This window comes from Lissotriton helveticus, chromosome 5_1, assembly GCF_964261635.1.
Source record: "Lissotriton helveticus chromosome 5_1, aLisHel1.1, whole genome shotgun sequence".
Taxonomy (NCBI): Eukaryota; Metazoa; Chordata; class Amphibia; order Caudata; family Salamandridae; genus Lissotriton; species Lissotriton helveticus.
This window is the reverse complement of record NC_136065.1, coordinates 370,123,214-370,150,175: the sequence shown is the minus strand read 5'-3', so window position 1 is coordinate 370,150,175 and position 26,962 is coordinate 370,123,214. Positions and strand designations below refer to the sequence as shown.

Sequence of the window (26,962 nt, the reverse complement as noted above, 5' to 3'; positions counted from 1 at the left end):
TGTGTAACGCTTTCCCCTTCTTCGCGCCCACGTAACCAACAAAGAGTTGGTCATCCACCCGGAACTGGCGTGTGCGATCCAAGTAGAATGAGAGCGCACGTTTTGGGTCCAGACGGTGGAGCCGCTCTTCCTCTTTAGAGGGATGCGGTGGCGGGAAGAAGGTTGACAAGGTGATAGACTGCCCGATGTGAAAGGCCGTGACAACCTTGGGCAGGAAAGATGGCTTAGTAAGCAACACCACTTTGTCCGGATGGACAGAAAGGAAAGGTCGAGTACAAGAAAGGGCCTGGAGCTCACTCACTCTCCTGGCAGAGGTGATGGCAACCAGGAAAGCAGTCTTCAGAGTTAGAAGGCGGAGAGGACAGTTGTGAAGTGGCTCAAAGGGAGCGCACATCAGAAATGTAAGAAACAGGTTCAAGTCCCACTGAGGCATCACAAACGGAACAGGAGGGAATGTGTGTGTGATGCCTTTTAGAAATCTATTTACAATAGGGGACTTGAACAAAGAAGGTTGATCAGGCAGCCTTAGAAAGGCTGAAAGGGCAGAAAGGTAGCCCTTGATAGTGCCCAAAGCAGAGCCCTGCTGGGCAAGAGAAAGAAGGAAGAGAAGAACCTCAGAAAGAGGGGCAGCAAGAGGATCCACAGCCTTTGCTGTGCACCACGCCACAAATCTGTTCCACCTGCAGGCGTATACCGACTTTGTGGAGGGACGCCTGGCTGCCAGAATGACGTTACAGACTTCAGGAGGCAAGTCAAATGGCCTCAACTGTCGCCGCTCAATCTCCAGGCATGGAGGTGGAGACTGGACAGGTTCGGGTGGAGGACCGTCCCCTGCTGCTGCGACAGAAGGTCCTCCTGAAGAGGCAGACGAACCGGGGGATCGACTGACATACTGAGTAGCTCTGGATACCAGTACCTTCGAGCCCAGTCCGGAGCCACAAGGATGACTTGGGCCCGGTCGCGCTTGATCTTCTTCAGCACTCTGGGCAGAAGTGGTATAGGCGGAAAGGCGTACAGTAGACTGCAACTCCACTCGTGACGAAAAGCGTCTCCGAGCGAGTGCCGCCTTGGAAATTCCAACGCGCAGAACTGATGACATTGCGGGGCTCTCCCCATCGCTGAAAGAGGCCTTGCGCCACGTCCGAGTTCAGACGCCATTCGTGATCCATCATGCACCGACGGCTGAGCTCGTCCGCCCTGGCGTTTAGAGATCCTGCCAGGTGTTGAGCCACCAGGGTCACGCCCTGGCGTTCCAGCCACTGCCAGAGGCGCAGAGCCTCCTGGCAAAGGGTCCACGACCCCACCCCGCCCTGTTTTTGCAGTACCACATGGCAGTGGTGTTGTCCGTGAACACCTGCACTACACTCCCCTGGACAGAGGGGAGGAATGCTTTCAGTGCTAGACGAATCGCCCGTAACTCCAACAGGTTGATGTGGAGCCGGAGACCAGAGACCTCTGATCTCCGCCTCTCCCATGTGGCCTCCCCAGCCCTGGAGGGACGCATCCGTCACAACTACGTGCTCCGGTTGGGGAAGGGAGAGGGATCTGCCCCTGACCCAATCGCGGTCCGTGAGCCACCACTGCAGCTGTCTCGCAGTGCCCTCCGAGATCAGGACGTGGTCGGATAGGTTGCCCTGATGTTGGGCCCACTGAAACTTCAGGTCCCACTGCAGAGCCCGCATCCGCCACCTGGCGTGATGCACCAGCAGGATGCAGGAGGCCACCAGCCCCAGAAGCCGCAGCATCAACCTGACCGAGACCCGGGATAACGGCTGAAAGATGGGAATCAGAGCCTGAATATCCCGGACCCGCTGTTCGGGTGGATAAACCCGAAACCGCGCCAAATCGAGAACCGCTCCGATGAAAAGGAGCTTCTGAGAGAGACACAGGTGTGACTTCGGTACATTGGCTTTCGAAGAGAGGGCCCGGCAGTCGGAGCAGGCCTTGTCGTCGTGATCGACGCCTAGACAAGTTAAACACAGGTGGTGAGGATCTGTGACCGACTTCGTGCGGTCGCAATCCTCGCAGTGCTTAAAGCCAGGCATCCCTACGGCACCAATCGGAGTCGAAAGACTTCAAGAAATGATCAAAAATGATCAAAAAAGTTAGTCAAAAATTGACTAGGGTTACTGCTTTTTCCAGATCTGCGCTTGCTGGCGCGGAAAAAAGAAGAACTGACGTCAGCACGCGGAGGCGGCGTCTAAGTACTCCGACGACGTCATTACGGCGCCCACGACGGACCCGCAGATGACGCCTACAGACGCGCAAGGGTACTGCTACACAAAAATTTCCGGATCCAGTCTGACGCCTGGGGATATTCTAAGGTAAGGAATCTAATACTAACGTGTCTCTTTCAGATAACCTGGTTAGGATTACTTTTGCGGTTCAGTACTGAGCTACAAGGTACAGTACTGGCTTCTCTCCTGATCACAGGTGAGTACTTCGGAATTCGGTATTCGGCTGATTTTATAGGAATATTTTAGAGTTTCAAAACTTCACACTTCACAATATTTTTCGAGTCAAACCAGTCAATGTTATCCTATGGCAGGAAAGTGAGTTAACGGTTTCCAGGTAAGTACTCGACCAGTGAAGTTAAGGTTCTGGGCATAGACTCATCGGTCCCCCAGCGTCAGGTAGGTACAGTTGGTACAACCTCAGGGTCACCATGCCCTGGGTACCATTTACTAGGGGCTGATAGGTGGCCAGAGATGCCAATTGGGTTTTAGTTGTAACAGTTTTAGGGAAGGAACACAGGCCCTGGGTACCTGGTTGGCAGGAGCCCAGGGCACACTCAGTCAAACCACATCAGCAGTTCAGCAAAAAGTGGGAGCATACCAATGCAAGAAAGATGTCACTTTCTCACACATGCTAACACTCTGATTATGGAAAAGACATGCTGACTTCCCAGTGATCAGTTTACACTGGCTCAGATGAAGTGGAATGGCTCCAGACAGGAAGTCATCTCCCAAAGAAAGGCAACTTACACAAATGGAAGGGGAAAGTGGTTACTCTGGCAGGGAACTGAATGGTGGATGCATTGAAGGATCTGATGGACTACCTTTTCCAATATGCAGACACAAATGGCAGTGGTGAGGGAGAGAGGAGAGTTCCCAGTATCTAAGATGGACATTAGAAGTCCAGCACAAAGGAGACCACACATGTGGAATCCAATAGAAATGGTTGTGATAGGTCTCCAGAAATGCCTCCATCTGAGACGTACGGCAAGGTGTGGGCATTTGAGGGCAAACCAAAGTGTCTTGTCAACCACCGTAGCAGAGTAGGTAGAGTTGGAGGATTGCTGTCCCACTTGATTTGAATAGATTTAGTTGTTGACACACCTTTGGTCTTGAAAGCGCTTCAATGGTTGCTGCAGTGGAAGATGGGAAAACTGATGTTGTCTGTAAGCTAAACCCACAGAGTAGCTCATATACTTCTTGTATAGATGTGGAAACTGCTTAGCTGATGGTAACTGCCTCAAGGCTGCAGCTGAGGCATGCCTATCTTAAAATAGTTTGAACACAGAATCAGCCTTTTCATCTGGAACAGACAAAGGGCATGCCCATTAAGGATACTTGCATGTGTCCTAACAACCTAGGCAACCTCATCCAGCCGTGGTGCCTGAGCAGGAGAATTGTGGCAAAAGCTCTCTTTATGCAATCATTAGCGTTCAGTTAAGCTCAGAGCACATACTTTGCAAAATCCTGACCACCATGTATTGCTTGGGCAAGAGAGGCCCTCAAGTCCTCAGGAACGACCAGCAAGATATTCTGGCCAAATCCCTCAATGCATAATTGTACCTTCCAAGAAGACAAACTGTATTTATAAATCTAAGGGCCAAAGAAAATATAAGCTTTCCAAAAGCATCAATTCTTTTAGGCTTACTGTCCAGAGGTAAGGTTCAGATAGGAACCCAGATTGATCTCATTTGTCGACATTTGTAAAAGAAAAAAAAAAAAGTATAAAAAGGCATTAAAAAAAAAAGAAAATATGGCTTTCTAGTTAAGGTTGTTTGATTACAAAGTCTGGGTCACTAGGAATTGGTCTGGGTCGTCTAGCCACAGGCCGATTAACTAGAAGGCAGGAGCATGGCTTGGAGTAACATGATATAAAGGCATCAGTAAGGTCTTCATTGAAAGGCAGCAGTGGGTAAGATGAAGCAGGCCCTGGCTGAAGAATCTTAGCCAACAATTTATCTCAATAGTGGGCAAGGCTAGATCTACAACGTCCCTCCGAACCACCAATGCAGATGAGGCACTTCCTTCAACTAGTAGCAGCTCTGATCCCGGTGTTGAGGTCGTGACCAGAGTCAGAGATTATCAGAGTCCAGATCCTGAAGATGCAATTGGCATCAGGGATGTACAAGTCTGCAAAGGCTTTAATGGATCCCTTGCATCACTGTGAGGCCCAAAGGCAAAACAGAGGGAAATGGGATAGTACTGAAGATATGCAGCATGACCTTGTTGAAGGCTGTTATACACTGTGGGTTCGTTTACAGGAGGCATGCAATCCATATTTGAATGCTGTTCCATCTTTTCTCTGGCAGGGATGGGAATTGAAACCAGTTATCTTTCTTGTGCTTATGTCTGGACTTTGACATACCAGAAGACTTTGACCACGAAGTGGACTTCTGGGATTTTAACGGGGGCTGTAACTTGAAGCAGGAGTGGCATCCGAGCTTTGAGCGTGACCTCTTCAGGCCAATTAAAAGATAAAGTACTTTGGGTACTTTACTACATTCTGAATGGTAGTAGCCAAGGCTGTGTGCCTGGCTAAACACAGGATCACCAAAGGCATACCAGAAGCATCCTAATTTTTCTTTTGTTAGGGCACCTAGCAATATGGGTGATTGTTTGGGCTAAGGATTTTTGGATATTAAGTATTACTCTTTTAAACATCGAACTTAGGACTATTTTAAGGATTGATATTTTATGCATGAGCAGCCTTGGGTATCACAGGTTACTAAATCAAAATAAAGCCTGGGTACTGGTATCGCTGCATATAATCGATTAATCAACCAACCCTTAATTCTTCTAGGGATCCTGAACACCTGTAAGATCAAGTAAGCCTGAAGCATGCCCCAAGGTTGCACTCACCATAGGGTTCAACGTTAACCACAATTGGAATGGCTACAGAGGTTGAGCTATAGACACCCCCGAGGCTTTAACTTGGGGCAAGTAACAAAGATTCTTCTGCTTTTCTTTATGTATGATACTTAAGAAATCATTTTTATTTACTTATTAGTAAAGTTCTTTTAAATTTAAACCACTGACTGGACACATAATTTATAAGTGATATCTATTTTCTTATGCCGATGGGGAGTCTTTAACTGGTTCCATGTCAATCGTTCACAACTCGTCCTTGCTATCTCGGGCGAGTAAAGTGCATAAAAGGTGAGTTATGCCAATCCCATCTGGAGTCACAAGTCCAGAACTGCTCTCATTTCCTTGGAATTAGGAAGTATCTTGAGTAGCATTCTAATTCCCTAACCTGCAAAGTGTACCCCTATATTATTCATTTCAAGAAAATAATTGTCACTCAGTAATCCAGGAGTCTGTGTGGGGAGGAATTAGAAAGGAGGGAAGATGAACATAGGTTAATTTGTGGAGAAGGGAGATCTTTTAGATGAATTAGCTAAAAGATCCACTGTTCCAAAGTAGTTGTCTGAAATGATTCCAAACAGATTGGGAAACTGCCATCACTTATAGGCACCTGGGCACCTTGCATAGTTAGGAACTTAACTAGAGATTTTGGATTTGCTGGGGTGAAAAAGTACGATTATTTTTAGTCTGGCTGCCTTTTAAACCACTACTGCCTCTGGACTGGATGAAATATTGATGGGGTGGGGTCAGCTCTGGAGGTAGTTGCTTCAGGATTACATATTGTCTAGCGCAACATCAAAACATGCAGCAACGCTGATGAAAATGTAGGGCAATAGAGGCCAAATCTACAGACTATTAAAGTGCTCTACTCTCATCAATTTTCTCCTAGGAGGAATCAGTCCTCTCTCCAAAAATGTTTGCATCCACATCACTTGAAAACCTGCCATTAGATGACCACTGCCACTGAGCATGTGATGCTTTGTGGCATTTTCAGTGTGCTTGGCTTTGTCTCATCAACCCCACCTCAGTTGTGCAAAAGGTAGTATAATACAATCTTGCAAACTACTGAGAAACAGCACCAACAAATACCAAAGTGCATGATTAGTGCTTGTAAAAATATAAAGCTTTGTTTTTTATAAAAAACCTTTTTCCCCCAAAGCAGTACAAGAGTGCATCACTTAATGATAACAGTGGTTCAGTCATCAAGACTGTAGCTTAAAACATCTTTGTAAAATCATCTGCCTAATTTTAGTATATGGACAGGGGTAGTCAAGAGGACCATTTTCCAGACTCTGGACCAGATTGCCAAAAAAACAATTAAATCCTCTTTCATTGTAAGCAAAAACTTCAGAGGTTCATGGGACTACCCCAGTATATTTAATTAAATTAAGCAGAATCTTCTTACAGAGATATTGCAGGCTAGAGGCTTGATTACCGAACTGTTTCCTTGAATGATCCGCTTCTTCCATTCCCAGTGGTAACAGATGCAGTCAGACCTACTGCAGTGCCACGTAGAACAGACTAGGGGCTATTTCTATAAGAATCAAATAAACATTACTCTAGATTAAGTCTGATATCTGGGAAAAATTGAAAGATGTGAAATCTGCAGAAAGAAGTATCCGTTATAAAAGGCCCTTTGGTGGCACAATGGCATAGGATTGGTAGACAGATGGGACAGAGTTCTGTATATGCAGACACTAGCACCTTAAAACAAAATTTCCTCATGCAGGAATTACCTGTATGCCAAGAATGAATTATTGAGCAAAGCAGTAGGGAATTGTTTACTTTGGTTTAAAGGAAGTTGTAAAAACAAATTAACGTTTGCAAATGTTGTCAAGGTAACAACAAAAAATGTAATAAAAATCTGGCAGTCGTGAACTTGAACAGTTCCATATCTGATGAAGTCAAGCAGGCTAATAGAATCTAGATCTGAATCAAAGAAAGTTCAGTTCTTCCCGCTCTATTAAAGCATAACAGTTAAATGGAAACGAGAATCTTACCGTTGTGCTCTCCGGCCACTGAATCCACAGCACTGCCTCCGCTCTCCGAGCCAACACTTCCACCGTGATCCGCAGGAGATGTTCGGAGAGTGGACCCATCAGTTGCGGCTGTGCTGCCCTCATCATCAGAAGCTGGAGCTAGGAGCATAAGTAGAGCTGTTACAAGTAAAAACACCGTTTTTATCCATTTCTAACAAGGTATCAAAAAAAGTCAAAATACAGCTAATTATTTCAATACGTTTTTGATATCTCAGAACTGGTTACTAACAGGCCGCTTTATAGTCCCAACTGGAATAGTCACTATTAGTTACTTTTGAATTTGTGAGACATAGCAATGAATGCCTACAGTTAACAAACTTGAATATCCAAAGGGTGCTAAGCACTTCAGCCATAATGCTTTTTCTAAATAAAGTATAGCAATGTAACACAAGAACAAACCATACAATTCAGAGACACCAATCAAAACATAACTTATTTGTAGTGTTACAAGGGATGAAAACTCATTAAATAGGTTGAGGAATTACACATTGTTACAGGTTTGCTGTATGCAATGACACTGTCTGCACCCAGAAAGGGATAAAAAAGTTTAGTAATGGTCAGCTCTTCTAACTTTAACCACTGAGGGCTAACTCTCTTGACTGGGACAGGTAAATGGTAGACCTGCGGCCTGCTGTGAGCCAATGACCGAACAATTGCACAAGCAGAAGCTCTTCGGTCTAGTAAGGAACAGAGTTGTTTGTGACAAGTGACAGCTAGGTCTGGTCTTCAATGTGCACAGAAGTTTTCAGCTTTGCTCAGCTGTCTTAAGAAAGTGAAAGACAGCTAAACTGCCTATACCCAAAGATGAATAAAGCGGTTGAGAAAGCACACCTCTACGGTCTGGTCTTGGTATCAAACTGATGATCATATATTTTCTTTGCTATTTCATTGGATCCCAAAAACACTTTTTTCAACGAAATATTCTAAAAAAAAAACCATGCACATTCAAAGACAACAACTGTCTTCTATTCATATAATTACAAATAAAATATAGCATTGTCTAGCTTAAAATTTTCTGAATAATAATCATGATAGTGAATACGTTAGTTACCTTGGGTAACACCTTTTCTTGTAGCGACAGGATCTAGCTGTAGATTCTTTATCGTAGAATTCTACCGAGGTGCCAACTGGGGCCTGACATATTTGTACAGCAGTATCTCTGGGAACCCTTATTGAAGCCAAAAACATTGATGTCCCTTCTGTATGCAGAAGATCTGTACAGAGGTGGCTACTACTGACAAATGTACTCGAATCGAAGCGTATGTCAGGCCTTCAGCTTTTAGAGAGTAAAGGTGTGAGAAGTTGGCCTGATATGCAGTGCTCACTATTCTAGTGATCACTATGTATCAGTCCAAACAACCCTTATTGATGATTGGTTGTAAGTCAACCTTATAGACCAGCTATCCTAGTAGCATGGATACGAGCAGTCTAAGGCTAAGACTCTAGAGGGCGTGTTAAGCCAGCTGTTTTACCATCACATTACCCCTTGAACACCCAGTGAAAGGACACCACACAAGTTGTTATGAAAATAAACAGTGTATTTATTTATAACAAGACTACCCTGGCTCTTTATGAGACAGGGAGCTAAGCACACAACAAAACTCTTATAAAAATACTTCAAGTCGCACAATTTACACAAATGCCCGAGGGGCACGAAAAACCATATACTACAAAAGTGGAATGCGAATTACTAGCAGGTAAGTAACGATTCTCAGAGGCTTTGGGATCGCTAGGACTGGACTACTGAACCTTTAGATTACTAGCAGGAGGCCTAGGGAACTCGGGTGCAGAGTGTGCACTCTCACGCGGGATGCGGGACAAAGTCTATGGAAGCTAGAATTCACAAAGTTAGTGTTCTCGGGCGAACCCGACTAGGTAGGTCAAAAACGAAAGTGGATCTGGACCCTTGGATAGTGAGGCTATGCTGAGGCACCGAAATGCCGAAGTTACCTAGCCCAGGGGCTGCAGCTGCATAGGTCTGAAAAGACGTCGGGATTCTCCGTTGACGAACCAGGAGCCTGAAGGAAAGGAGTTGCTGGCAGGCGACCAGTGAAGATTGTTCGGGTGATCCAAGCCTGGATCGAAGATAGATGACACCTGAAAGCAGAGGGGACCAAGTTCGTGACTACTAGCCAGTAGTCAGGTGGCACCAGGAGGGCACCGGATGGTAGTCACCTCGACTAGGTGAGTGGGCGACACTGGGCTCTGTAGTCTCACGGACCAGGAGGCGTTGTCGGCGACCAGGATGGAGGTACGAGCTGTCCCACGATGGATGATGCTCTCGACGTCGCTGGACCCAGGATTGGGGCAACAAGTCTTGGCAAATTCAAGCCCACGCGGTGGACCTAAAATGGCGTCTGGAGTGGACCAGGAGGGTCCGGGGTGCTCCTCTCTTGGAAGGGAGCAAGGGCCAGTCTGGAGCAACCAGACCAGCAACAGTGATGTCGTCGGGCGTCGTTAAGAAGGCCACAAGCCAGCGGGCTAGTAGCCAAACAACGCGGTGAGCAGCAAAAAGCAGAAGGGCCCCACGCAGATCGTGGAGATGCTGGGAGGCTGAACTTCGGTGCTGGGGCTGCTCAGGGTCGGGGCTTCTCGGACCCCAAAGAACTCACCAGAGGATCCCTCGGCGGTCGTGCTGGAAAGAAGTCGTGCAGTCTTGAAGATGGCCGGTCCCTCGAGGTCTCGTCGCACCCACGGTTCTCAGCTTGGCTGTAGAGGTGGGTAGAGGTCAGAGGTGCCAGGGAAGCCGGTTCTCGTCGAGCTGGGCAGTCAGATTCCGGAGGAAGGACTTGCAGCAGACCGCAGTGTTCTTAAGATGGTGCCTGCGGATGCAGGGTGACTACTCCTTAGTCGCAAGGGAGAATCTTGAAGAAGAAATCTTGATGTCCTTTCGTAGAAAGTCGTGTCTTGATTCCAAAGATGATCTGATTTGGAAGGGGGCCAGTTCCTACCTTTATCCTGCAAAAAGGGGCTGGCACGCGACTAAGTCCTGCCCTATGGGTGGGACCAGGAGGGGGGTGGGTACACCCCTCTCCTTTGGCGGGCTTTCCCCAGGCCAGGGGCTGGAGTGCCCCTGGAACTGGTTCCAGCCGGCCTATGCACAGTGAGCACCGGGGTGCCACTTGCAGTCACCTTCCTCTAAAGCCCTGCCTACCTAGAATACACAAAATCCTGTCTGGGACGGTGCTGGCACCGCCCCTGGCAGGAAACCCTTTGTCCTTGCCTCCTGGGCTGGGAGGACTCCCAGCAGCAGGAGGGCAGACTTGTGTCTCGGTGGCAGCATCCATTTTGTGGAGCTAAGGCTCTGTCTAACTTTAACCGGGGTTACAGGTTACATACATGTCGTGTCCCTCTAGAAGGGTGGAATGCTAACCCCGTCGCCAGAATTGGCGAGGGGTTAGTATTCCAATTCGTATGACACCTTACTCGACATGTTTTGATAAAGCGATACCAGAGTTGGCATATAACCGCGAGGATTATAATGCACTTAAGAGTATATGGTATGCGATATCATGGAAACGGCTAAGGGATGGATCCCGAAAGCCGCAGACAGGCTCAGCTCATGCCAGAGCACTATCTCACACGATTCCAAGCACTCTGCCTTCAGGATTGTCAAGGCCTGCCATAGGAGTGACTGATAGGAGATCTGTGTGTCCATTTTTAGGGTTAGATATAGGTATACTATATCTAAAGCAAAGGGTGATTACACCACCTTGCCCCAGCTGTCGTGCAGCCAGTTGTGTCAGATCTGGATGGCCAGCCAGGGGTGGCATAATACATGCTGCAGCCCCTGGTAGGCCCTGGTTACACCTATGCCCTGGGTACCTAAGGTACACTGTACAGGGACTGATAAGGTGACTCAGTATCCAATTAGATATGTACCTAGGGTACATGGAATCCATTTTACAGAGAGAGCAGTAGGCCTGGGGTCCTGAATAGCAGGGCCCCAGGTCAACTAAGTCAGAAAACCAGCAAAACACCAGGCAAAAAGTTGGGGGCAACCATAGTCAGGGATCTACCTTCCTACAAAAGGTATCATACTACTTAGTGGAGAAGTGTGGCTCAATGGTTAGAGCAGGCAGACCTTGATGCAGAGCTCTGGCCAGGGACCAGGGTTTGTTTCCCGCCTCGGATATTCTCGCCTCAGTGCCTGTTCTGATCATGGGTCCCATGCTGCAACTCTGGGCAATAGCTTGCTTAGTATCCACAACGGCCCCAAAAGCGCTGGGATGCCTGGCTGTACCTGGGGGGTGCCAAGGAGTGGACATTTCCCAGGAAAGCCAGGAAGGGTTCCTAAGCGGTATACGGACAGCGCCGGGACACCTCCGGTGGAGGTAGCTGTGCGCTTTACAAATTCCGACATTTACATTTTACATTTTACGTGTGATGAGTTGCAGCAATGGGATGTACAAACGTTCACTCACAATAATGTATAAAGAGTTTCCCTCTTATAGTGGTAGTCTAGGACGCCCTACAGTATCTACCCTTTATTTCTGCATTGAAGTAGGGGTGTGATTTTAATGGCAGAGTGCTTTTAACAAACAAGTTACTTACCATTTGTAACAATATATCTGTAAGAGACATATTAATTATAGATTCCTTACCTTAGAATTACACCCAGGCGTCAGACTGAATACGGCGAAATTTTTTCATAGCAGTACCCCTGCGCATTGATAGGTGGAGGTGGTCGACTCTGCTTTCGTCGTTGTGGTCGCCGTGCTGCAGTCAGTTATTTACACGACATTCAATGCCAGAAGCGCAGAGCCATGCAAGACACTGACCACTGGTGCCCAAAACTAGGGCCCTGAAAGGGAGTCCTTAACCCTAGAAGTCAGTTTGCAGAACGGGGAGGATGGGTGGGGCGGTAAGGAATCTATAACTAACATAAGTCTCTTACAGATATATTGTTACCAAAGGTAAGTAACTTGTTCATCTGAAAGAAACTATTAGTTATAGTTTCCTTACCTTAGAATAGATACTCCAGCAATACCAACCCCGGAGGTGGGTCTGCGAACAAAGTTCATACCAGGAAGTCCTGGAGAACAGAACGGCCACAGAAGCCATCTCTCCGGACTCGAGGCACAAGTTACTTACCTTCGATAACAATATATCTGTAAGAAACATTAGTTCGTTAGATTCCTTACCTTACAATAACCCCCAGGCATCAGACTGGATCCTGAAAGTTTTCTCGTCAGCAGTACCCCTGCGCGTCGGTAGGTGAGTAACTTGAGCATCTGAAAGAAACACGTTAGTTAGATTCCTTACCTTAGAATAGATACTTCAGCAATACCAACCCCGGTGGTGGGTCTGCGAACCAAGATCACACCAAAAAGTCCTGGAGAATTGAACGGCCAAAGAAGCCGTCTCTCCGGACTTATCTGTCCAGGCAGTAGTGCTTGGCAAACATGTGCAGCGAGGCCCACGTAGCTGCCTGACAAATGTCCTGCAAAGGGACTCCCCGTCCCAAGGCAGTAGTAGCCGCCATGGCCCGAGTGGAATGGGTGCGCAGTCCGACAGGAGGATCCTTTTTAGCCACGGAACAGACCTTAATGCACAAAACGACCCACCGGAGATGGCACCGCCCACCCTTTCTTAGCGCCCACGTAACCAACAAAGAGTTGGTTGTCCACCGGGAACTGTTGTGTGCGGTCCAGATAAAAGGAGAGCACACGTTTTGGGTCCAGACGGTGGAGCCTCTCTTCCTCTTTTGAAGGATGCGGAGGCGGAAAGAAGGTGGGCAAGGTAATGGACTGCCCGATGTGAAAGGCAGTAACCACCTTAGGTAGAAAAGAAGGACGAGTCCTCAGAACAACTTTGTCCGGATGGACAGAAAGGAAAGGAGGTTTAGAGGAAAGAGCCTGGAGCTCACTCACTCTTTTGGCAGAGGTGATGGCAACCAGGAAAGCAGTCTTTAAAGTCAGAAGACGTAAGGGACAGTTGTGGAGAGGCTCAAAGGGAGCACACATCAGATATGTTAACACCAGGTTCAAGTCCCACTGAGGTATTACAAAGGGAACAGGAGGAAACATGTGAGTAATGCCTTTCAAGAACCTATTTACAACAGGGGACTTGAAAAGAGGAGGCTGATCAGGAAGCCTTAAGAAGGTGAAAATGGCCGAAATATAGCCATTGATAGTACCCAGAGCAGAGCCCAGCTGGGCCAAAGAAAGAAGAAAGAGGAGAACCTCCGAAAGAGGGGCAGACAGGGGATCCACAGCCTTTGCTGTGCACCATGCAACAAATTTGTTCCACCTGCAGGCGTATACCGTTTTTGTGGAGGGACGCCTGGCTGCCAGAATGACATTACAGACTTCAGGAGGCAAGTCAAATGGCCTCAACTGTTGCCGCTCTATCTCCAAGCTTGGAGGTGGAGACTGGACAGGTTCGGGTGGAGGACCGTCTTCTGCTGCTGCGACAGAAGGTCCTCCTGAAGAGGGAGACGAATCGGGGTATCGATTGACATACTGAGTAGCTCGGATACCAGTATCTTCGTGTCCAATCCGGAGCCACAAGGATGACTTGGGCCCAGTCGCGCCGGATCTTCTTCAGCACTCTGGGCAGAAGTGGTATAGGCGGAAACGTGTACAACAGACTGCAGTACCACTCGTGATGAAAAGCGTCGCCGAGCGAGTGCTGCCTTGGAAATTCCAACGCACAGAACTGATGACATTGCACGTTCTCTTCTGTGGCGAATAGATCTAACCAAGGCTTTCTCCACTGCAGAAAGAGGCCTTGCGCCATGTCCAAGTTCAGACACCACTCGTGATCCATCATGCGCCGATGGCCGAGTTCGTCCGCTCTGGCGTTCAGTGTACCTGCCAGGTGTTGAACCATCAGGGCATCACCAGAGGCGCAGAGCCACCTGATATAGTCTCTACGACCCCACCCCGCCTTGCTTGTTGCAGTACCACATGGCGATGGTGTCTGAACAAGTGCACTACACTTCCCCGGATAGAGGGAAGGAATGCTTTCAGTGCAAGCTGGATCGCCCGAAGCTCCAACAGGTTCATGTGGAGCCGGGACTCCGCCGGAGACCAGGGGCCTCTGATCTCCCCTTCTCCCATGTGGTCACCCCATCCCAGGAGGGACGCATCAGTCACCACTGTGTGCTCCGGTTGGGGAAGGGAGAGGGATCTGCCCCGGATCCAATCGCGATTTGTGAGCCAACAATGCAGTTGTGTCGCAGTGCCCTCCGAGATCAGGACGTGGTCAGACAGGTTGCTCTGATGCTGTGCCCATTGGAACTTCAGGTCCCACTGCAGAGCCCGCATCCCCCACCAGGCGTGATGCACCAACAGGATGCAGGAGGCCATCAGTCCCAGAAGCCGTACGGTCAACCGGACCGAAACTCGGGATAAAGGCTGAAAAATCAGAATCAGAGCCTGAATATTCCGAACCCGCTGCTTGGGAGGATAAACCCAAACCTGCGCCGAGTACAGACCCGCTCTGATGAAGAGGAGCTACTGGGAGGGAATCAGGTGTGACTTCGGCACGTTGATGGAGAACCCCAGCAAATGCAGGAGGTCGGCCGTAGGCGGGAGACGACTGTCTGGGGCGACAACCAGTCATCAAGATAGGGGAAGACTGGAACCCCTGATCTGTCCAGATGAGCTGTGACCACCGCCATCACTTTCGTCAACACCCGAGGGGCGCTGGTGAGGCCAAAGAGGAGCAAGGTAAACTGAAAGTGCTTGTGGCCTACCGTGAACCGCAGGGAATGCCGGTGGGACAGCAGGACTGGAATATGGAAATAAGTGTCCTGCAAGTCCAACGCTACCATCCAGTCTTCAGGGTCTAGGGCAGCCAAAAGGCTAAAGTCAGCATCTCAAACTTCTCCTTCCGGAGGAAGACGTTGACGCTCCTTAGGTTCAAGAAACAGCGCAGGTCCCCTTTGCCCTTCTTGGGAACCAGGAAGTAGTGGGAGTAACAACCACGTCCTACTTCTGACCCAGAAATGCGCTTGATGGCCCCCTTGGCTAAGACGGACGAAACTTCCTCCTGCAGAAGTTGCAAGTGATCCCCCGACATGCGGTGGTACTGCGATTGTATGGCTGGAGGGGTCGTCTCGAAGAGGAGGGAGTAGCCCCTTTGGAAGATTTGCAGCACCCACCTGTCCGAACTGAGTGGAGTAGGTGATGGCGAACCCTGCCTCCCTCTGGCGTTGAATGGGCCTGAAAGCTCTGACTAGGAAGGCTTTGAGGCGGATGCTGCGGGAGTGGATGTGGACTGACCGGCTCTCTGACCCCCTGTTTCGCCACAGCGGAATGCAAGTCCGCGACCGTGTTGAGGCAGGTTCTGCGGCCTGTGGCTGGACGAGCATGCAGGGGTACCCTTTCCTTGGCCGCGAAAGGGACAAAAAGCAGAAGTCTACTGGCGCCGGGCCGAAAGGCCCAAGGACTTGGCCGTAGCCCTGGAGTCCTTAAAGCGTTCCAGCGCCCTGTCTGCCTTGTCGCCAAAGAGGTGACGGCCATCCAAAGGCATGTACATGAGAGTGCTCTAGACATCCCCCGAAAAATTGGTAGACCTCAGCCAGGCGTGACGACGAATCGCCACAGTTTTGCTTCTGCCCAGCGAGTCATTAGTGTCAAGTCCACACCAAATGGAGTATCGTGCTGCATCCCACCCCTCAGCAAGTGCTTGGGGGAGCCGTGTCTTGGCCTCCTCCAGACACTGGGGCAGCACGTCCGCTACTGTATCCCACAGAGAGTGGGTGTAATGGCCCAAAATGCATGCTGTATTAATGGACCGCAATCCAGGACTAACCGAGGAAAACAGTTTCTTGCCAAACTGCTCCAGCCTTTTGGATTCTCGGTCCGGGGGTGCGGTCGGGAATGCGGTCTTGGACTTTGGGGCCTGGATAACCAGACTCTCGGGTGGGATTGGTGGACAGAAAGCAGGGGTCGCCCGGAGATCGGCGGCGGCGCTGGGCTACTATCCGATCCACAGGGGGCACTGTGGTGGGCTTGGACCAAGTGCCCATTAGAACGTCAGTGAGGGCCTCATTAAACTGCAGTAATGGCTCCCAGGAGGTTACTGGCGGTTGAAGCACCTCAGTGAGGAGGTTAGTCCTCACAGATGCTGCAGGGAGCTCAAGCCAAGGGCCGTGGCTGCCCTGCGCAGCACCAGAGCATAAGTTGCTCCCTTCTCCGTAGCCACGGAGGGAGGAGAGAGAAAACCAGTGTCAAGCAAAGTGTCTAGACCACTGACCTCCCCCAGCTCATCTGCCCAGTCTTGACTTAACTGGCACTGCTGTGCCAGAGGGTCCTCAGACCCCTCCCAGTCCTCCCCTTCATCGGTGTCCCGATAAACAGGCAGAAATGACGGAGCCCGGGCTGAAACCGGGGCCGGCATCGCCCAAGGACGGCGCTTGTGGTGGCACTGAGGGCGTCGGTGGAGGAGTCGTGAGGTCAACCGGCGTCGACCGGGATCCAGGCATGGATCCTTAGGGGTTCTGCGGTGCTGGGACCAAAGTCGCCAGCGGCGCTGAGGCCGAAGCCGCTGGCAGCACAGTGCTAGGACCCCCAGTCGAACCCGCGGGCCCAAAGGCACGCCAGAGGGCCTTGACGGTGGATAGCGACTCCTCAAAGCCACGATCAAGTCTCGAATCTGCTCTGGAGTCGCATCGAGCCCAGGGACCGGAGGGCGTGGGGCTGGATGTGACAGCGCGGGCCCTGACGGAGCCGCGTGGGAGGTGTCAGTCGCGCGACCGGTGAGGGTAGGTCCAAGAGCGACGATGCTTCTTTGACTTCTTTTTGCCATGCCTCTACTTACCCGAATGCAAGGACTTGGATCCAGACGACCGATGGTGACTACAGTCCCACGACTGGTCCCTCGACCTCCTCCTCGACCAGGACCTCGAGCGGCATGAAGAAGACTGCCGGATCTCGAGCAGCCTACGGGAACGCTCCAGCCTAGCCTTCGACATCAAGGCCCGGCAGTCGGGGCACGACTTGTTGTCGTGGTCGGACCCCAAGCAGTAGAGATACCGGCGGCGGGGGTCGGTAACCGACATCAGTCGGTGACAGGCGTCAGGCGGCTTCAAACCGGGCATCCCTACTGGCACCAGAAGTCATAGTTGACTCGAAAAAGATAGACAAAATTGTCCAAAAAGTTAGTAAAAAAATGACTAAGGGTACGCTCTTCCCGGATCTGCGCTTGCTGGCGCAGAAAAAAGAAGAACTGATGCCAGCACGAGAGGGCTGCGTCGAAGTACTCCAGCAACGTCATTCCGGCGATCACGATGCCGACGACGGACTTGGAGCCGCAGAAGACGCCTACCGATGCGCGGGGTACTGCTGACGAGAAAACTTTCCGGATCCAGTCTGACGCCTGGGTGTTATTCTAAGGTAAGGAATCTAACTAACATGTTTCTTTCAGATAATCCAGGCGTGTGCAGAGATGCCCATGTGAAGGGGAACTCCACGTCCAAAAGTAGCAGTGGCCGCCGTTGTCCTACTGAAGGCTCCTTCTTAGCCAAAGAGTAGCAACGTTTTATGCAAAGAATGACCCATCGAAGGTTGATCCTTTTTTGGCGCCCACATAGCCAACAAAGAGTTGGTCATTAAACCAGAATTGTCTTGTACGATCCAGATAGAAGGACCGCGCATGTTTTGGATCCAGAGGGTGGAGCCTCTTTTACTCCTTTGGGGGATGTGGAGGCGGAAAGAAGGTGGGCAAAGTGATGGTCTGTCCAATGTGGAAAGAAGTAACCACTTTGGGAAGGAAGGAAGGTCTGGTTTTCAGGACAACCTTGTCCGGATGAACAGAAAAGGAGGGTTAGAAAACAGAGCCTGAAGCTCACTTACCCTGCGAGCAGAGGTGATGGCAACCAGAAAGGAAGTTTTTAAGGTTAAAAGTCTTAGAGGACTAATATGTAGAGGCTCGAAAGGAGAGCACATAAGGTATGTTAAGACGCAGTTCAAGTCCTACTAAGGCATTACGAAAGGAATAGGAGGAAAGAGGTGAGTAATGTCCTTAAGAAATCTATTTACAATAGGGAACTTGATAAAAGAAGGCTGGTCAGGAAGTTGAAGAAAGACTGAGATAGATGAGAGATAGCCCTTAAGCGTGCCCAGAGCAGAGCCCTGCTGGGCTTAAGAAAGGAGGAACAAAGAACGTCAGAAAGAGGGGCAAAAAGGGGATCCCCCAGCCTTTGCTGTGCACCATGTCACAACTTTGCTCCATCTACAGGCATATACAGTCTTAGTAGAGGGACACCAGGCTGTCAAGATTACATTACAGACTTCGGGAGGACGGTCGAAGGATGTCGACTGTTGCAGCTCAACCTCCATGCAAGAAGGTGGAGGCTGGACAAGTTTGGGTGGAGCACCGTCCCCTGCTGCTGCCACAGAAGATCCGCCTGAAGAGGCATTCAGATTGGAGGGTCGATGGCCAGTTATAAGAGCTCGGGATATCAGCCTCTTGATGCCCAATCCGGAGCAACAAGAATGACTTGGGCCCGGTCGTGCTTGATCTTCTTCAACACTATGGGCAGAAGTGATATAGGCGGAAAGGCGCATAGAAGACAAACTCTACTCGCGGCGAAAAACGTCACAGAACAAATGCCACCTTGGAAATTCCAACACGCATAATTGCTGTCATTGCGCGTTCTCTTCGGTCCCCTGAGGTTCCAGGCATGTCCAAAAGCGAAGAGTCTCTTGACATAGGCTCCACTACCCCGCCCTGCCCGGTTTGTTGCAGTACCACATGGTGGTGGTGTTGTCCATGAAAACATGCACTACTCTTCCCCGGACAGAGGGAAGGAATGTCTTCAGAGCAAGGCGAATCGCCCGGAGCTCCAATAGGTTGATGCTGAGCCTGGACTCCACCAGAGACCAGAGGCCTCTGATCTAAGCTTCTCCCATGTGGCCGCCCCATCCCAGAAGGGATACATTTGTCTCCACTGTGAACTCTGGTTGGGGAAGGTAGAGGGATCTGCCGTCGACTCAATCCTGGTTCTTTAGCCACCACTGCAAATGGCGTGCAGTGCCGTCAGACATCTGGACGTAATCGGCAAGATTCCCCATATGCTGTGCCCACTAGAACCTCAGGTCCCACTGCAGAGCCCTCATATGCCACCTGGCATGATCCACCAGCAGGATGCAGGAGGGCATGAGGCCCAGCAGCCACAGGGTCATTCTGACCAAAACCCGGGATAGTGGCTGAAGATCGGAATCATAGCCCGAATATGCTCAACTTGCTGCTCGGGAGGATAAGACAGAAACTACTTCGTGTCCAGAACTGCTTCATTGAAGAGGGAATCAGGTGTGACTTTGGCACATTGTTGGGGAACCCCAGCATATGCAGGAGGTCGGCCGTTGTCTGGAGGTGGGAGACGACACTCTGGGGCGAGTCCACCTTCAACAGCCAGTTGTCGAGATAGGGGAAGACTGGAACCCCTGATCTGCGCAGATGAGCTGCGACCAGCGCCATCACTTTCATGAACACCCGAGGGGAGCTGGTAAGGCCAAAGGGGAGCATGGTAAACTGAAAATGCACATGGCCTACCGTGAACCGTAGGTAACGCCTGTGGGCAGGCAGGGATGTGGAAATAGGCGTCCTGCAAGTCCAAAGTTAACATCCAGTCTCCAGGGTCGGGGCAGACAGAACCTGAGCCAATGTCAACATCTTGAACTTCTCCTTCCGGAGGAGGCGGTTGAAGTCCCTGAGGTCTAAGATAGGACGCAGGCCTTTGTCCTTCTTGGGTACCCAAAAGTAGTGGGAATAGCAACCACAACCTACTTCTAGCACAGGGATGCGTTAGATGTCTCCCTTAGCCAAGATAGCCGCAACTTCCTGGCAGAGAAGGGCCAAATGATCCTCCAACAAGCAATAGAATTGAGGTGGCATGGATGGAGGGGGAAGTCTTGAAGGGGAGGGAGTAGCCCCTTCGGACTTATCTGCAAACCCTACCTGTCCGACGTCATGTTTTGCCAGTGGGGGAGGTGATGGCGAGTACTGCCGCCCACTGGCAGCCCTGGATGGTCGGACTAGGAAGGTTTGGAGGTTGCTACAGAGGGGGCACTGGTGGACTGACCCGCCCGCTGGCCCCCAGACCCACGTCCCCGGCCGCGAAGAGGCTGAACAGTTAGCGCAGGCCTGTGGCCCTGGGCAGAACGTGGAGGGGCACCACTTCCATAGCCACGAAAGGGGAAAAAAGCAAACTGCGCTGGACAGGTGGTAGCGAGGCCTAAGGATCTGGCTGTAGCCCCAGAAACCTTAAAGCGCTGGAGCGCGTTGTCGGTTTTGTCGCCAAACAGGTGACGGCCATCAAAGGGCATGTCCAAAAGAGTCGATTGGACTTTGCCTGAAAAGCCAGTAGGCTTCAGCCAGGCATAGCGTCTCAGGGCTACAGACATGGAAATAGTCTTGCCTAGCGAGTCGTCGGTGCCCAGCCCACACCAAATGGCGAACTTGGTTGAATCTCTACCCTCAGCAACGGCACGTGAGAGTGTGGTCTGGGCCTCCTCTAGGCACTGTGGAAGCACCTGCGCAACCGTATCCCACATGGAGTGGGTGTAACGGCCCAACAGACATGTGGTGTTTACTGACCACAGTTCCAAGCTGGCGGAGAAAAACACCTTTCCAAGGTGATACAGCCTTTTGGATTCCCTATCAGGTGGAGCGGTAGGGTGGCGCCCTTGGAGGTGGAGGCTTAGACCACCAAGCTCTCAGGGGAGTGGTGAGGGAGAGGAAAGTGGGGTCACCCGGGGACGGGCGGTGACATCGGGCAATCATCCTGTCCACTGGAACTCTTTGTTGGGCCTGGACCCGGTGCCCTAAAGGATGTCCGTGAGGGCTTCATCAAACGGCAGCAGGGGGCTCCTAAGAGGTCGCTGACGGTTGAAGCACCTGTCAGGAAGTTAGTCCTTACTGCCACCGTAGGTAGCTCGAGGTGGAGAGCCTCGGCCGCCCTACCCAACACCACTGCATATGACACTCCCTCCTCCGTAGTCACGGTAGGAGGAGACAACATGCCAAGGTCTGGGGGGGTATCCAGACCACTGGCTTCTCCCAGTTTCTCTCCCCAGTCCGGTTCATAACCTAACTTGTCGGGTAAAGGGTCCCCAGACCCCTCCCAGTCCTCCTCACCCTCCGCTGGCTGCCAATCTGGTCTCAAAGAGCCAGGGTAGAACAGGGGCACAAAAGTACCTGTCGACGCTGGGTCAGGCGTCAGTCGACCCTGGTCTGACTCAGTGTCTACCTGGAGGTGGAGACCGAGGTTAACATTGGCTGGGGACACCGCAGACGCCGGCTGCGGACGTGGTGCTGGTGGAATCGGCGCATGGGGAGGCGTAACCAGGTCAACCGGCGCTGATCCGGATCCAGGCCGGGATCCAAGGGGACCCTGTGGCGCCGAAGCCGCCATTGAAGGCCCAGGGCCCCAGCCGAGCACGCAGGACCCAAAGGCGCGCCGGCAGAGCCGGGCAGCCCAAAAATGACATGCAACAGTTTGTAAAACTGATGAAGCTAGGCAGGGGTCAATCCCGGGAAGGTGGGGCGGGGAGGACCTGGAGCCGACCCTTCAGGCAGCTGGAGGGGCACTACCCGCATTCCTCGTCATGTCAGCCGACGGACGGGGAGAAGTCGAAGAGCGACTATGCTTCTTCAACTTCTTCTTGTGCTTCGACTTCTTGACCCCGAGTGTGAAGACTTGTAAGAAGAATGGTGGTGACTCCGCAACCGGTCCCTCGACCTCCTATGCAACCGGGACTTTGAGCGGCGCGGAGCCGACTGCCAAGCCTTGAGTAGCTTTCAGGACCGCTCCCGCAAAGACTTAGGGTTCATGAGCCGGCAGTTGGAGCACGACTTGGGGTCGTGGTCGCGCTCCAGGCAGAAGAGGCACACGTAGTGCTTATCCATCACCGAAATCAGTCGGTAACAGGAACCGCAAGCCTTGAAGCCGGGCCATCCCTCGTGCACCAGGAGTCGACGGACTCAAAAAATGATGCCGACAATAGTCAAGAAAAAGTCAGTCAAAAAGTGACTGGGGGTATTGCTCTATCTGGATCTGCGTTTGCTGGCGCGGAAAAATTAATAACGGACGTCAGCATGCAAGGGCAGTGTATGTAGCTACCACAACGTCAATCCGGCGACCACGACGCAGACGAACACGAAGTCGACCGACACCACCTTCCGACACGCAGGGGTACTTCTGATGAAAATGTTTCCGGATCCAGTCTGACGCCTGGGGGTAATTCTAAGGTAAGGCATCTATAACTGTTTCTTTCGGATAGTATGATTTAGGCGTGTTTAAAATAGGTGTGCATGTCGGGACCAATAGGTCCCTTCCTTGGGGTGGTTACATCCCTTATTATGCCACTCAAGTGGGAGGGGGCATGAGCCTCTCCCTAATTGGCTGAGTCCCCTCATATTCAAGATAGAGGGGACCGAGATGTGTGCGTTGCCTTGCCTCCACCTGAGGGGTGGGGTTGTCAAAGGAGGGCACACCTCTCTTCCTAGCTTTGTTTACCAGATGATTCTCCAACCCAAAGTGGGGGGCAGAACCGGTGGGAGACAGTTGCTGGGGGCAGGGAAAGGAAGGGACAGCTTCTAAAGGCGGCAGGCCTTTGAAGCTTCCCCTTTGAGGACTCAGCCCACCCTGGGAAAAGAGGCGTGAGACCTTTGCCCAATATGAGCTTTTGTTTCTGGACCCAGAGAGCGGGGGCTCTTTCCCAAGGGGTCCAGAAACCGGTCTGGTGGTGGCAAATGGTGGGCAGCCAGGGGGTATCTCGAAGATGCCCTCTGAGTGTTTTTTACATTAAGTGTGGGTTTAACGTGCTGGGAGGTTTGCTACCAAACTTCCTGGGTTTCAGTAAAGCCATTATGGATTTGTGGAGTTCATAATGACCACTCCCAAACCATATACTCTTTATGGCTTTACTAAACTTACAAAGTCTAAGAATGGACTTTAGACACTGTAGGGGTATAGGGCTCATGCCACTGAACCCCCACCTGGGCGCTAGTGCACCCTTCTAGAGGGGTGACCTACCTAGGCCTCAGGCAGTGGATGGTAGGCATGGCACACAGGGATGTGTGCCATGTCGACTCTACACTTTTCTCTGCACCAAAAGACCAGACTGCAATGGCAGTTTGTGGGCGTCTGGGCCTCCAAGGGTGGCACAATAGGTGCTACAGCCCCTAGCGGCCTTCCCTGGTCCCAGTGCCCTTGGTGCACAAGTTACTACTTGTGTAACAATATATCTGTAAGAGACATTAGTTAGTATTAGATTCCTTACCTTAGAATATCCCCAGGCGTCAGACTGGATCCGGAAATTTTTGCGTAGCAGTACCCTTGCGCGTCGGTAGGCGTCGTCTGCGGCTCCGCGTCCGTCGTCGTCGTCGTGGGCGCCGTGATGACGTCGGAGTACTTAGATGCCGCCTCCGCGTGCTGACGTCAGTTCTTAGACACAGCTTTTCTGCACCAGAAGCGCTGAGCCATGTTAAAAACCAACACTGGTGCCATTGAAACTAGGGCCCTGAAAGGGGGTAACCCTAACCCTAGATATCGGTTCGCAGAACGGGGAGGAGCGCACGTTTTGGGTCCAGACGGTGGAGCCGCTCTTCCTCTTTAGAGAGATGCGGAGGCGGGAAGAAGGTTGGCAAGGTGATAAGACTGCCCGATGTGGAAGGCCGTGACAACCTTGGGCAGGAAAGATGGCTTAGTACGCAACACCACTTTGTCCGGATGGACAGAAAGGAAAGGTGGAGAACGAGAAAGGGCCTGGAGCTCACTCACTCTCCTGGCAGGGGTGATGGCAACCAGGAAAGCAGTCTTCAGAGTAAGAAGGCGGAGAGGACAGTTGTGAAGTGGCTCACAGGGAGCGCACATAAGAAACGTAAGAACCAGGTTCAAGTCCCACTGAGGCATCACAAACAGAACAGGAGGAAATGTTTGTGTGATGCCCTTTGGAAATCTATTTACAATAGGGGACTTGAACAAAGAAGGTTGATCAGGCAGCCTCAGAAAGGCTGAAAGGGCAGAAAGGTAGCCCTTGATAGTGCCCAGAGCAGAGCCCTGCTGGGAAAGAGAAAGAAGGAAGAGAAGAACCTCAGAGAGAGGGGCAGCAAGAAGATCCACAGCCTTTGCTGTGCACGATGCCACAAATCTGTTCCACCTGCAGGCGTATACCGACTTTGTGGAGGGACGCCTGGTTGCCAGAATGATGTTACAGACGTCAGGAGGCAAGTCAAATGGCCTCAACTGCCGCCGTTCAATCACCAAGCATGGAGGTGGAGACTGGACAGGTTCGGGTGGAGGACCTTCCCCTGCTGCTGCGACAGAAGGTCCTCCTGAAGAGGCAGACGAACCGGGGGATTGACTGACATACTGAGTAGCTCTGGATACCAGTACATTCGTGCCCAGTCCGGAGCCACAAGGATGACTTGGGCCCGGTCGCGCTTGATCTTTCAGCACTCCGGGCAGAAGTGATGTGAGAAGTTGGCCTGATATATAGTGCTCACTATTCTAGTGATCACTTTGTATCATACCAGACAACCCTTATTGATGATTGGTTGTAAGTCAACCTTTCAGACCAGCTATCCTAGTAGCATGGACACGAGCAGTCTCCAGGCTAAACTCTAGAGGGTGTGTTAAGCCAGCTGTTTTACCATCACATATACCCCTTGAACACCAAGTGAAAGGACACCACACAAGTTATGAAAATAAAGGATATTTATTTATAACAAGTCTACCCTGAACTCTTTATGAGTCAGGGAGCTAAGCACAATACAAAACTCTTACGAAAATACTATAAGTTGCACAATTTACACAAATGCCCGAGTGGCACGAAAAACCATATACTACAAAAGTGGAATGCGAAATACTAGCAGGTAAGTAACAAGATCCAGAGGCTTCAGGATCGCTAGGACTACACTACTGAACCCTAAGGTTAGGAGCAGGAGGCCTAGGGAGATCGGGTGCAGAGTGTGCACTCTCACGCGGGATGCGGGACAAAGTCTATGGATGCTAGATTTCGTAAAGTTAGTGTTATCGGACGAATCCGACTAGTTAGGCTGAAAACGAAAAAGGATCTGGACACTTAGATAGGGGACCTACGTTGGAGCACCGAAATGCTCGAGTTACCTAGCCCAGGGGCTGCGGCTGCATAGGGTTCAAAAGACGTCGGGAATCCTCGTTACAGTCTATGGAGCCTGAAAGAAGAAGTTGCTGGCAGGCGACCAGTGATGAAGTTCGATGGGATCCAAGCCTGGATCGGAGTTGAAGATGACCTGAAAGCAGAGGGGACTCAGTTCTTGATCACTAGCCAGTGATCAGATGGGCACCAGGATGGCACCGGATGAAGTCACCTCGACCAGGTGAGTGGGCGACGCTGGGCTCTGCAGTCTCTCGGACCAGGAGGCGTTGTCGGCGACCAGGATGGAGGGGCGAGCTGTCCCACGAAGGTGTCTGCTGTCGGCGCTGCTGAAACCAGGATTGGAGCAACAAGCCTTGGCAAAGGCAAGCCCACGCGGTGGACTCAAGATGGCGTCTGGAGTGGACCAGGAGGGTCCGGGGTGCTGCTCTGTTGGAGGGGAGCTAGGGCCAGTCTGGAGCAACCAGACCAGCGATGAAAGTGTCGTGGTTCGTCGTCAGGAGGGCTACAAGCCAGCAGGCAAGTGGCCGGACAACGCGGTGAGCAGCAAAGAGCAGAAGGGCCCCACGCAGATCTCGGGGATGCTGGGGGGCTGGACTTCGGTGCTGGAGCTGCTCAGGGTTAGGGCTTCTCAAACCCCAATGCACTTACTGGAGGGTCTCTCGGGGGTCGTGCTAGTGAAGCGTCGTGCAGGTCTTGAAGATGGCCGGTCCCACGTGTCTCGTCACACCCACGAATCTCAGCTAGGCTGGATGATGTAGGTAGAGGTCAGAGATGGCAGGGAATCCGGGTCTCGTCGAGCTGGGCAGTCTTGATCCGGAGGATGGACTTACAGCAAACCGCAAGAGCTTCGATGGTGCCTGCTGGTGCAGGGTGGCTACTCCTTAGCCACAAGGGAGAGTCTTCAGAAGAGTCAAGAGTTCCTTTCGTGGAAAGTAGTTTCAAGATTCAAGATTATCTAATTTGGGAAGGGGGCCTGCTCCTACCTTTATCCTAAGAAAAAGGGGCTGGCACACGACTAAGTCCTGCCCTATGGGTGGGACTAGGAGGGGGGTGGTTACACCCCTCTCCTTTGTCCGGTCTCTCCCCAGCTCAGGGGCTGGTGTGCCCCAGGAACTGGTTTGAGCCGGCATATGCACAGTGAGCACCGGGGTGCCACTTGCAGTCACCTTCCTTTCAGCCCTGCCTACCTGGGATACACAAAATCCTGTCTGGGATGGTGCTGGCACCGCCCCTGACAGGAAACCCTTTGTCCAGGCCTCCGTTGCTGGAAGGACTCCCAGCAGCAGGAGGGCAGACTTGTCTCTCGGTGGCAGCATCCATTTTGTGGAGCTGAGGCTATGTCTGACTTAACCGGGGTTCACAGTTGCATACATGTCGTGTCCCTCTAGAAGGGTGGAATGCTACCCCCGTCGCCAGAATTGGCGAGGGGGTAGTATTCCAATTCGTATGACACCTTACTCAACATGTTTTGATAATGCTATACCAAAGTTAGCATTTAACCGCGAGGATTATAATGCACTTAAGAGTATATGGTATAGGGTTATCATGGAACAGCTATTTGGACTTGGTTCCGCAAGCTGCAAACGGGCTCAGCTCATGCCAGAGCACCATCTCACATAATTCCAAGCACTCTGCCTTCAGGATTGATAAGGCCTGCCATAGGAGTGACTGATAGGAATATATGGGTCCATTTTAGGGTTAGATATAGGAATACTATATCTAAAGC

At 51.1% G+C, this 26,962-nt stretch overlaps 1 protein-coding gene across 11 annotated transcripts in view; it reads right to left on the bottom strand.

Annotated features, from left to right (window-relative positions):
- The window catches only part of UBR4 (ubiquitin protein ligase E3 component n-recognin 4), a 2,329,353-nt gene that overhangs the window by 574,877 nt on the left and 1,727,514 nt on the right, over positions 1-26,962 (bottom strand). For 5 of the 11 annotated variants that reach the window (XM_078642504.1, XM_078642505.1, XM_078642506.1 and 2 more), the window contains one exon: positions 7,100-7,255. In XM_078642504.1, coding sequence (XP_078498630.1) covers positions 7,100-7,255 — 156 coding nt within the window. The remainder of the gene's footprint in view (positions 1-7,099; positions 7,256-26,962) is intronic. The other 6 variants (XM_078642507.1, XM_078642508.1, XM_078642514.1 and 3 more) reach the window with 2 other exon arrangements.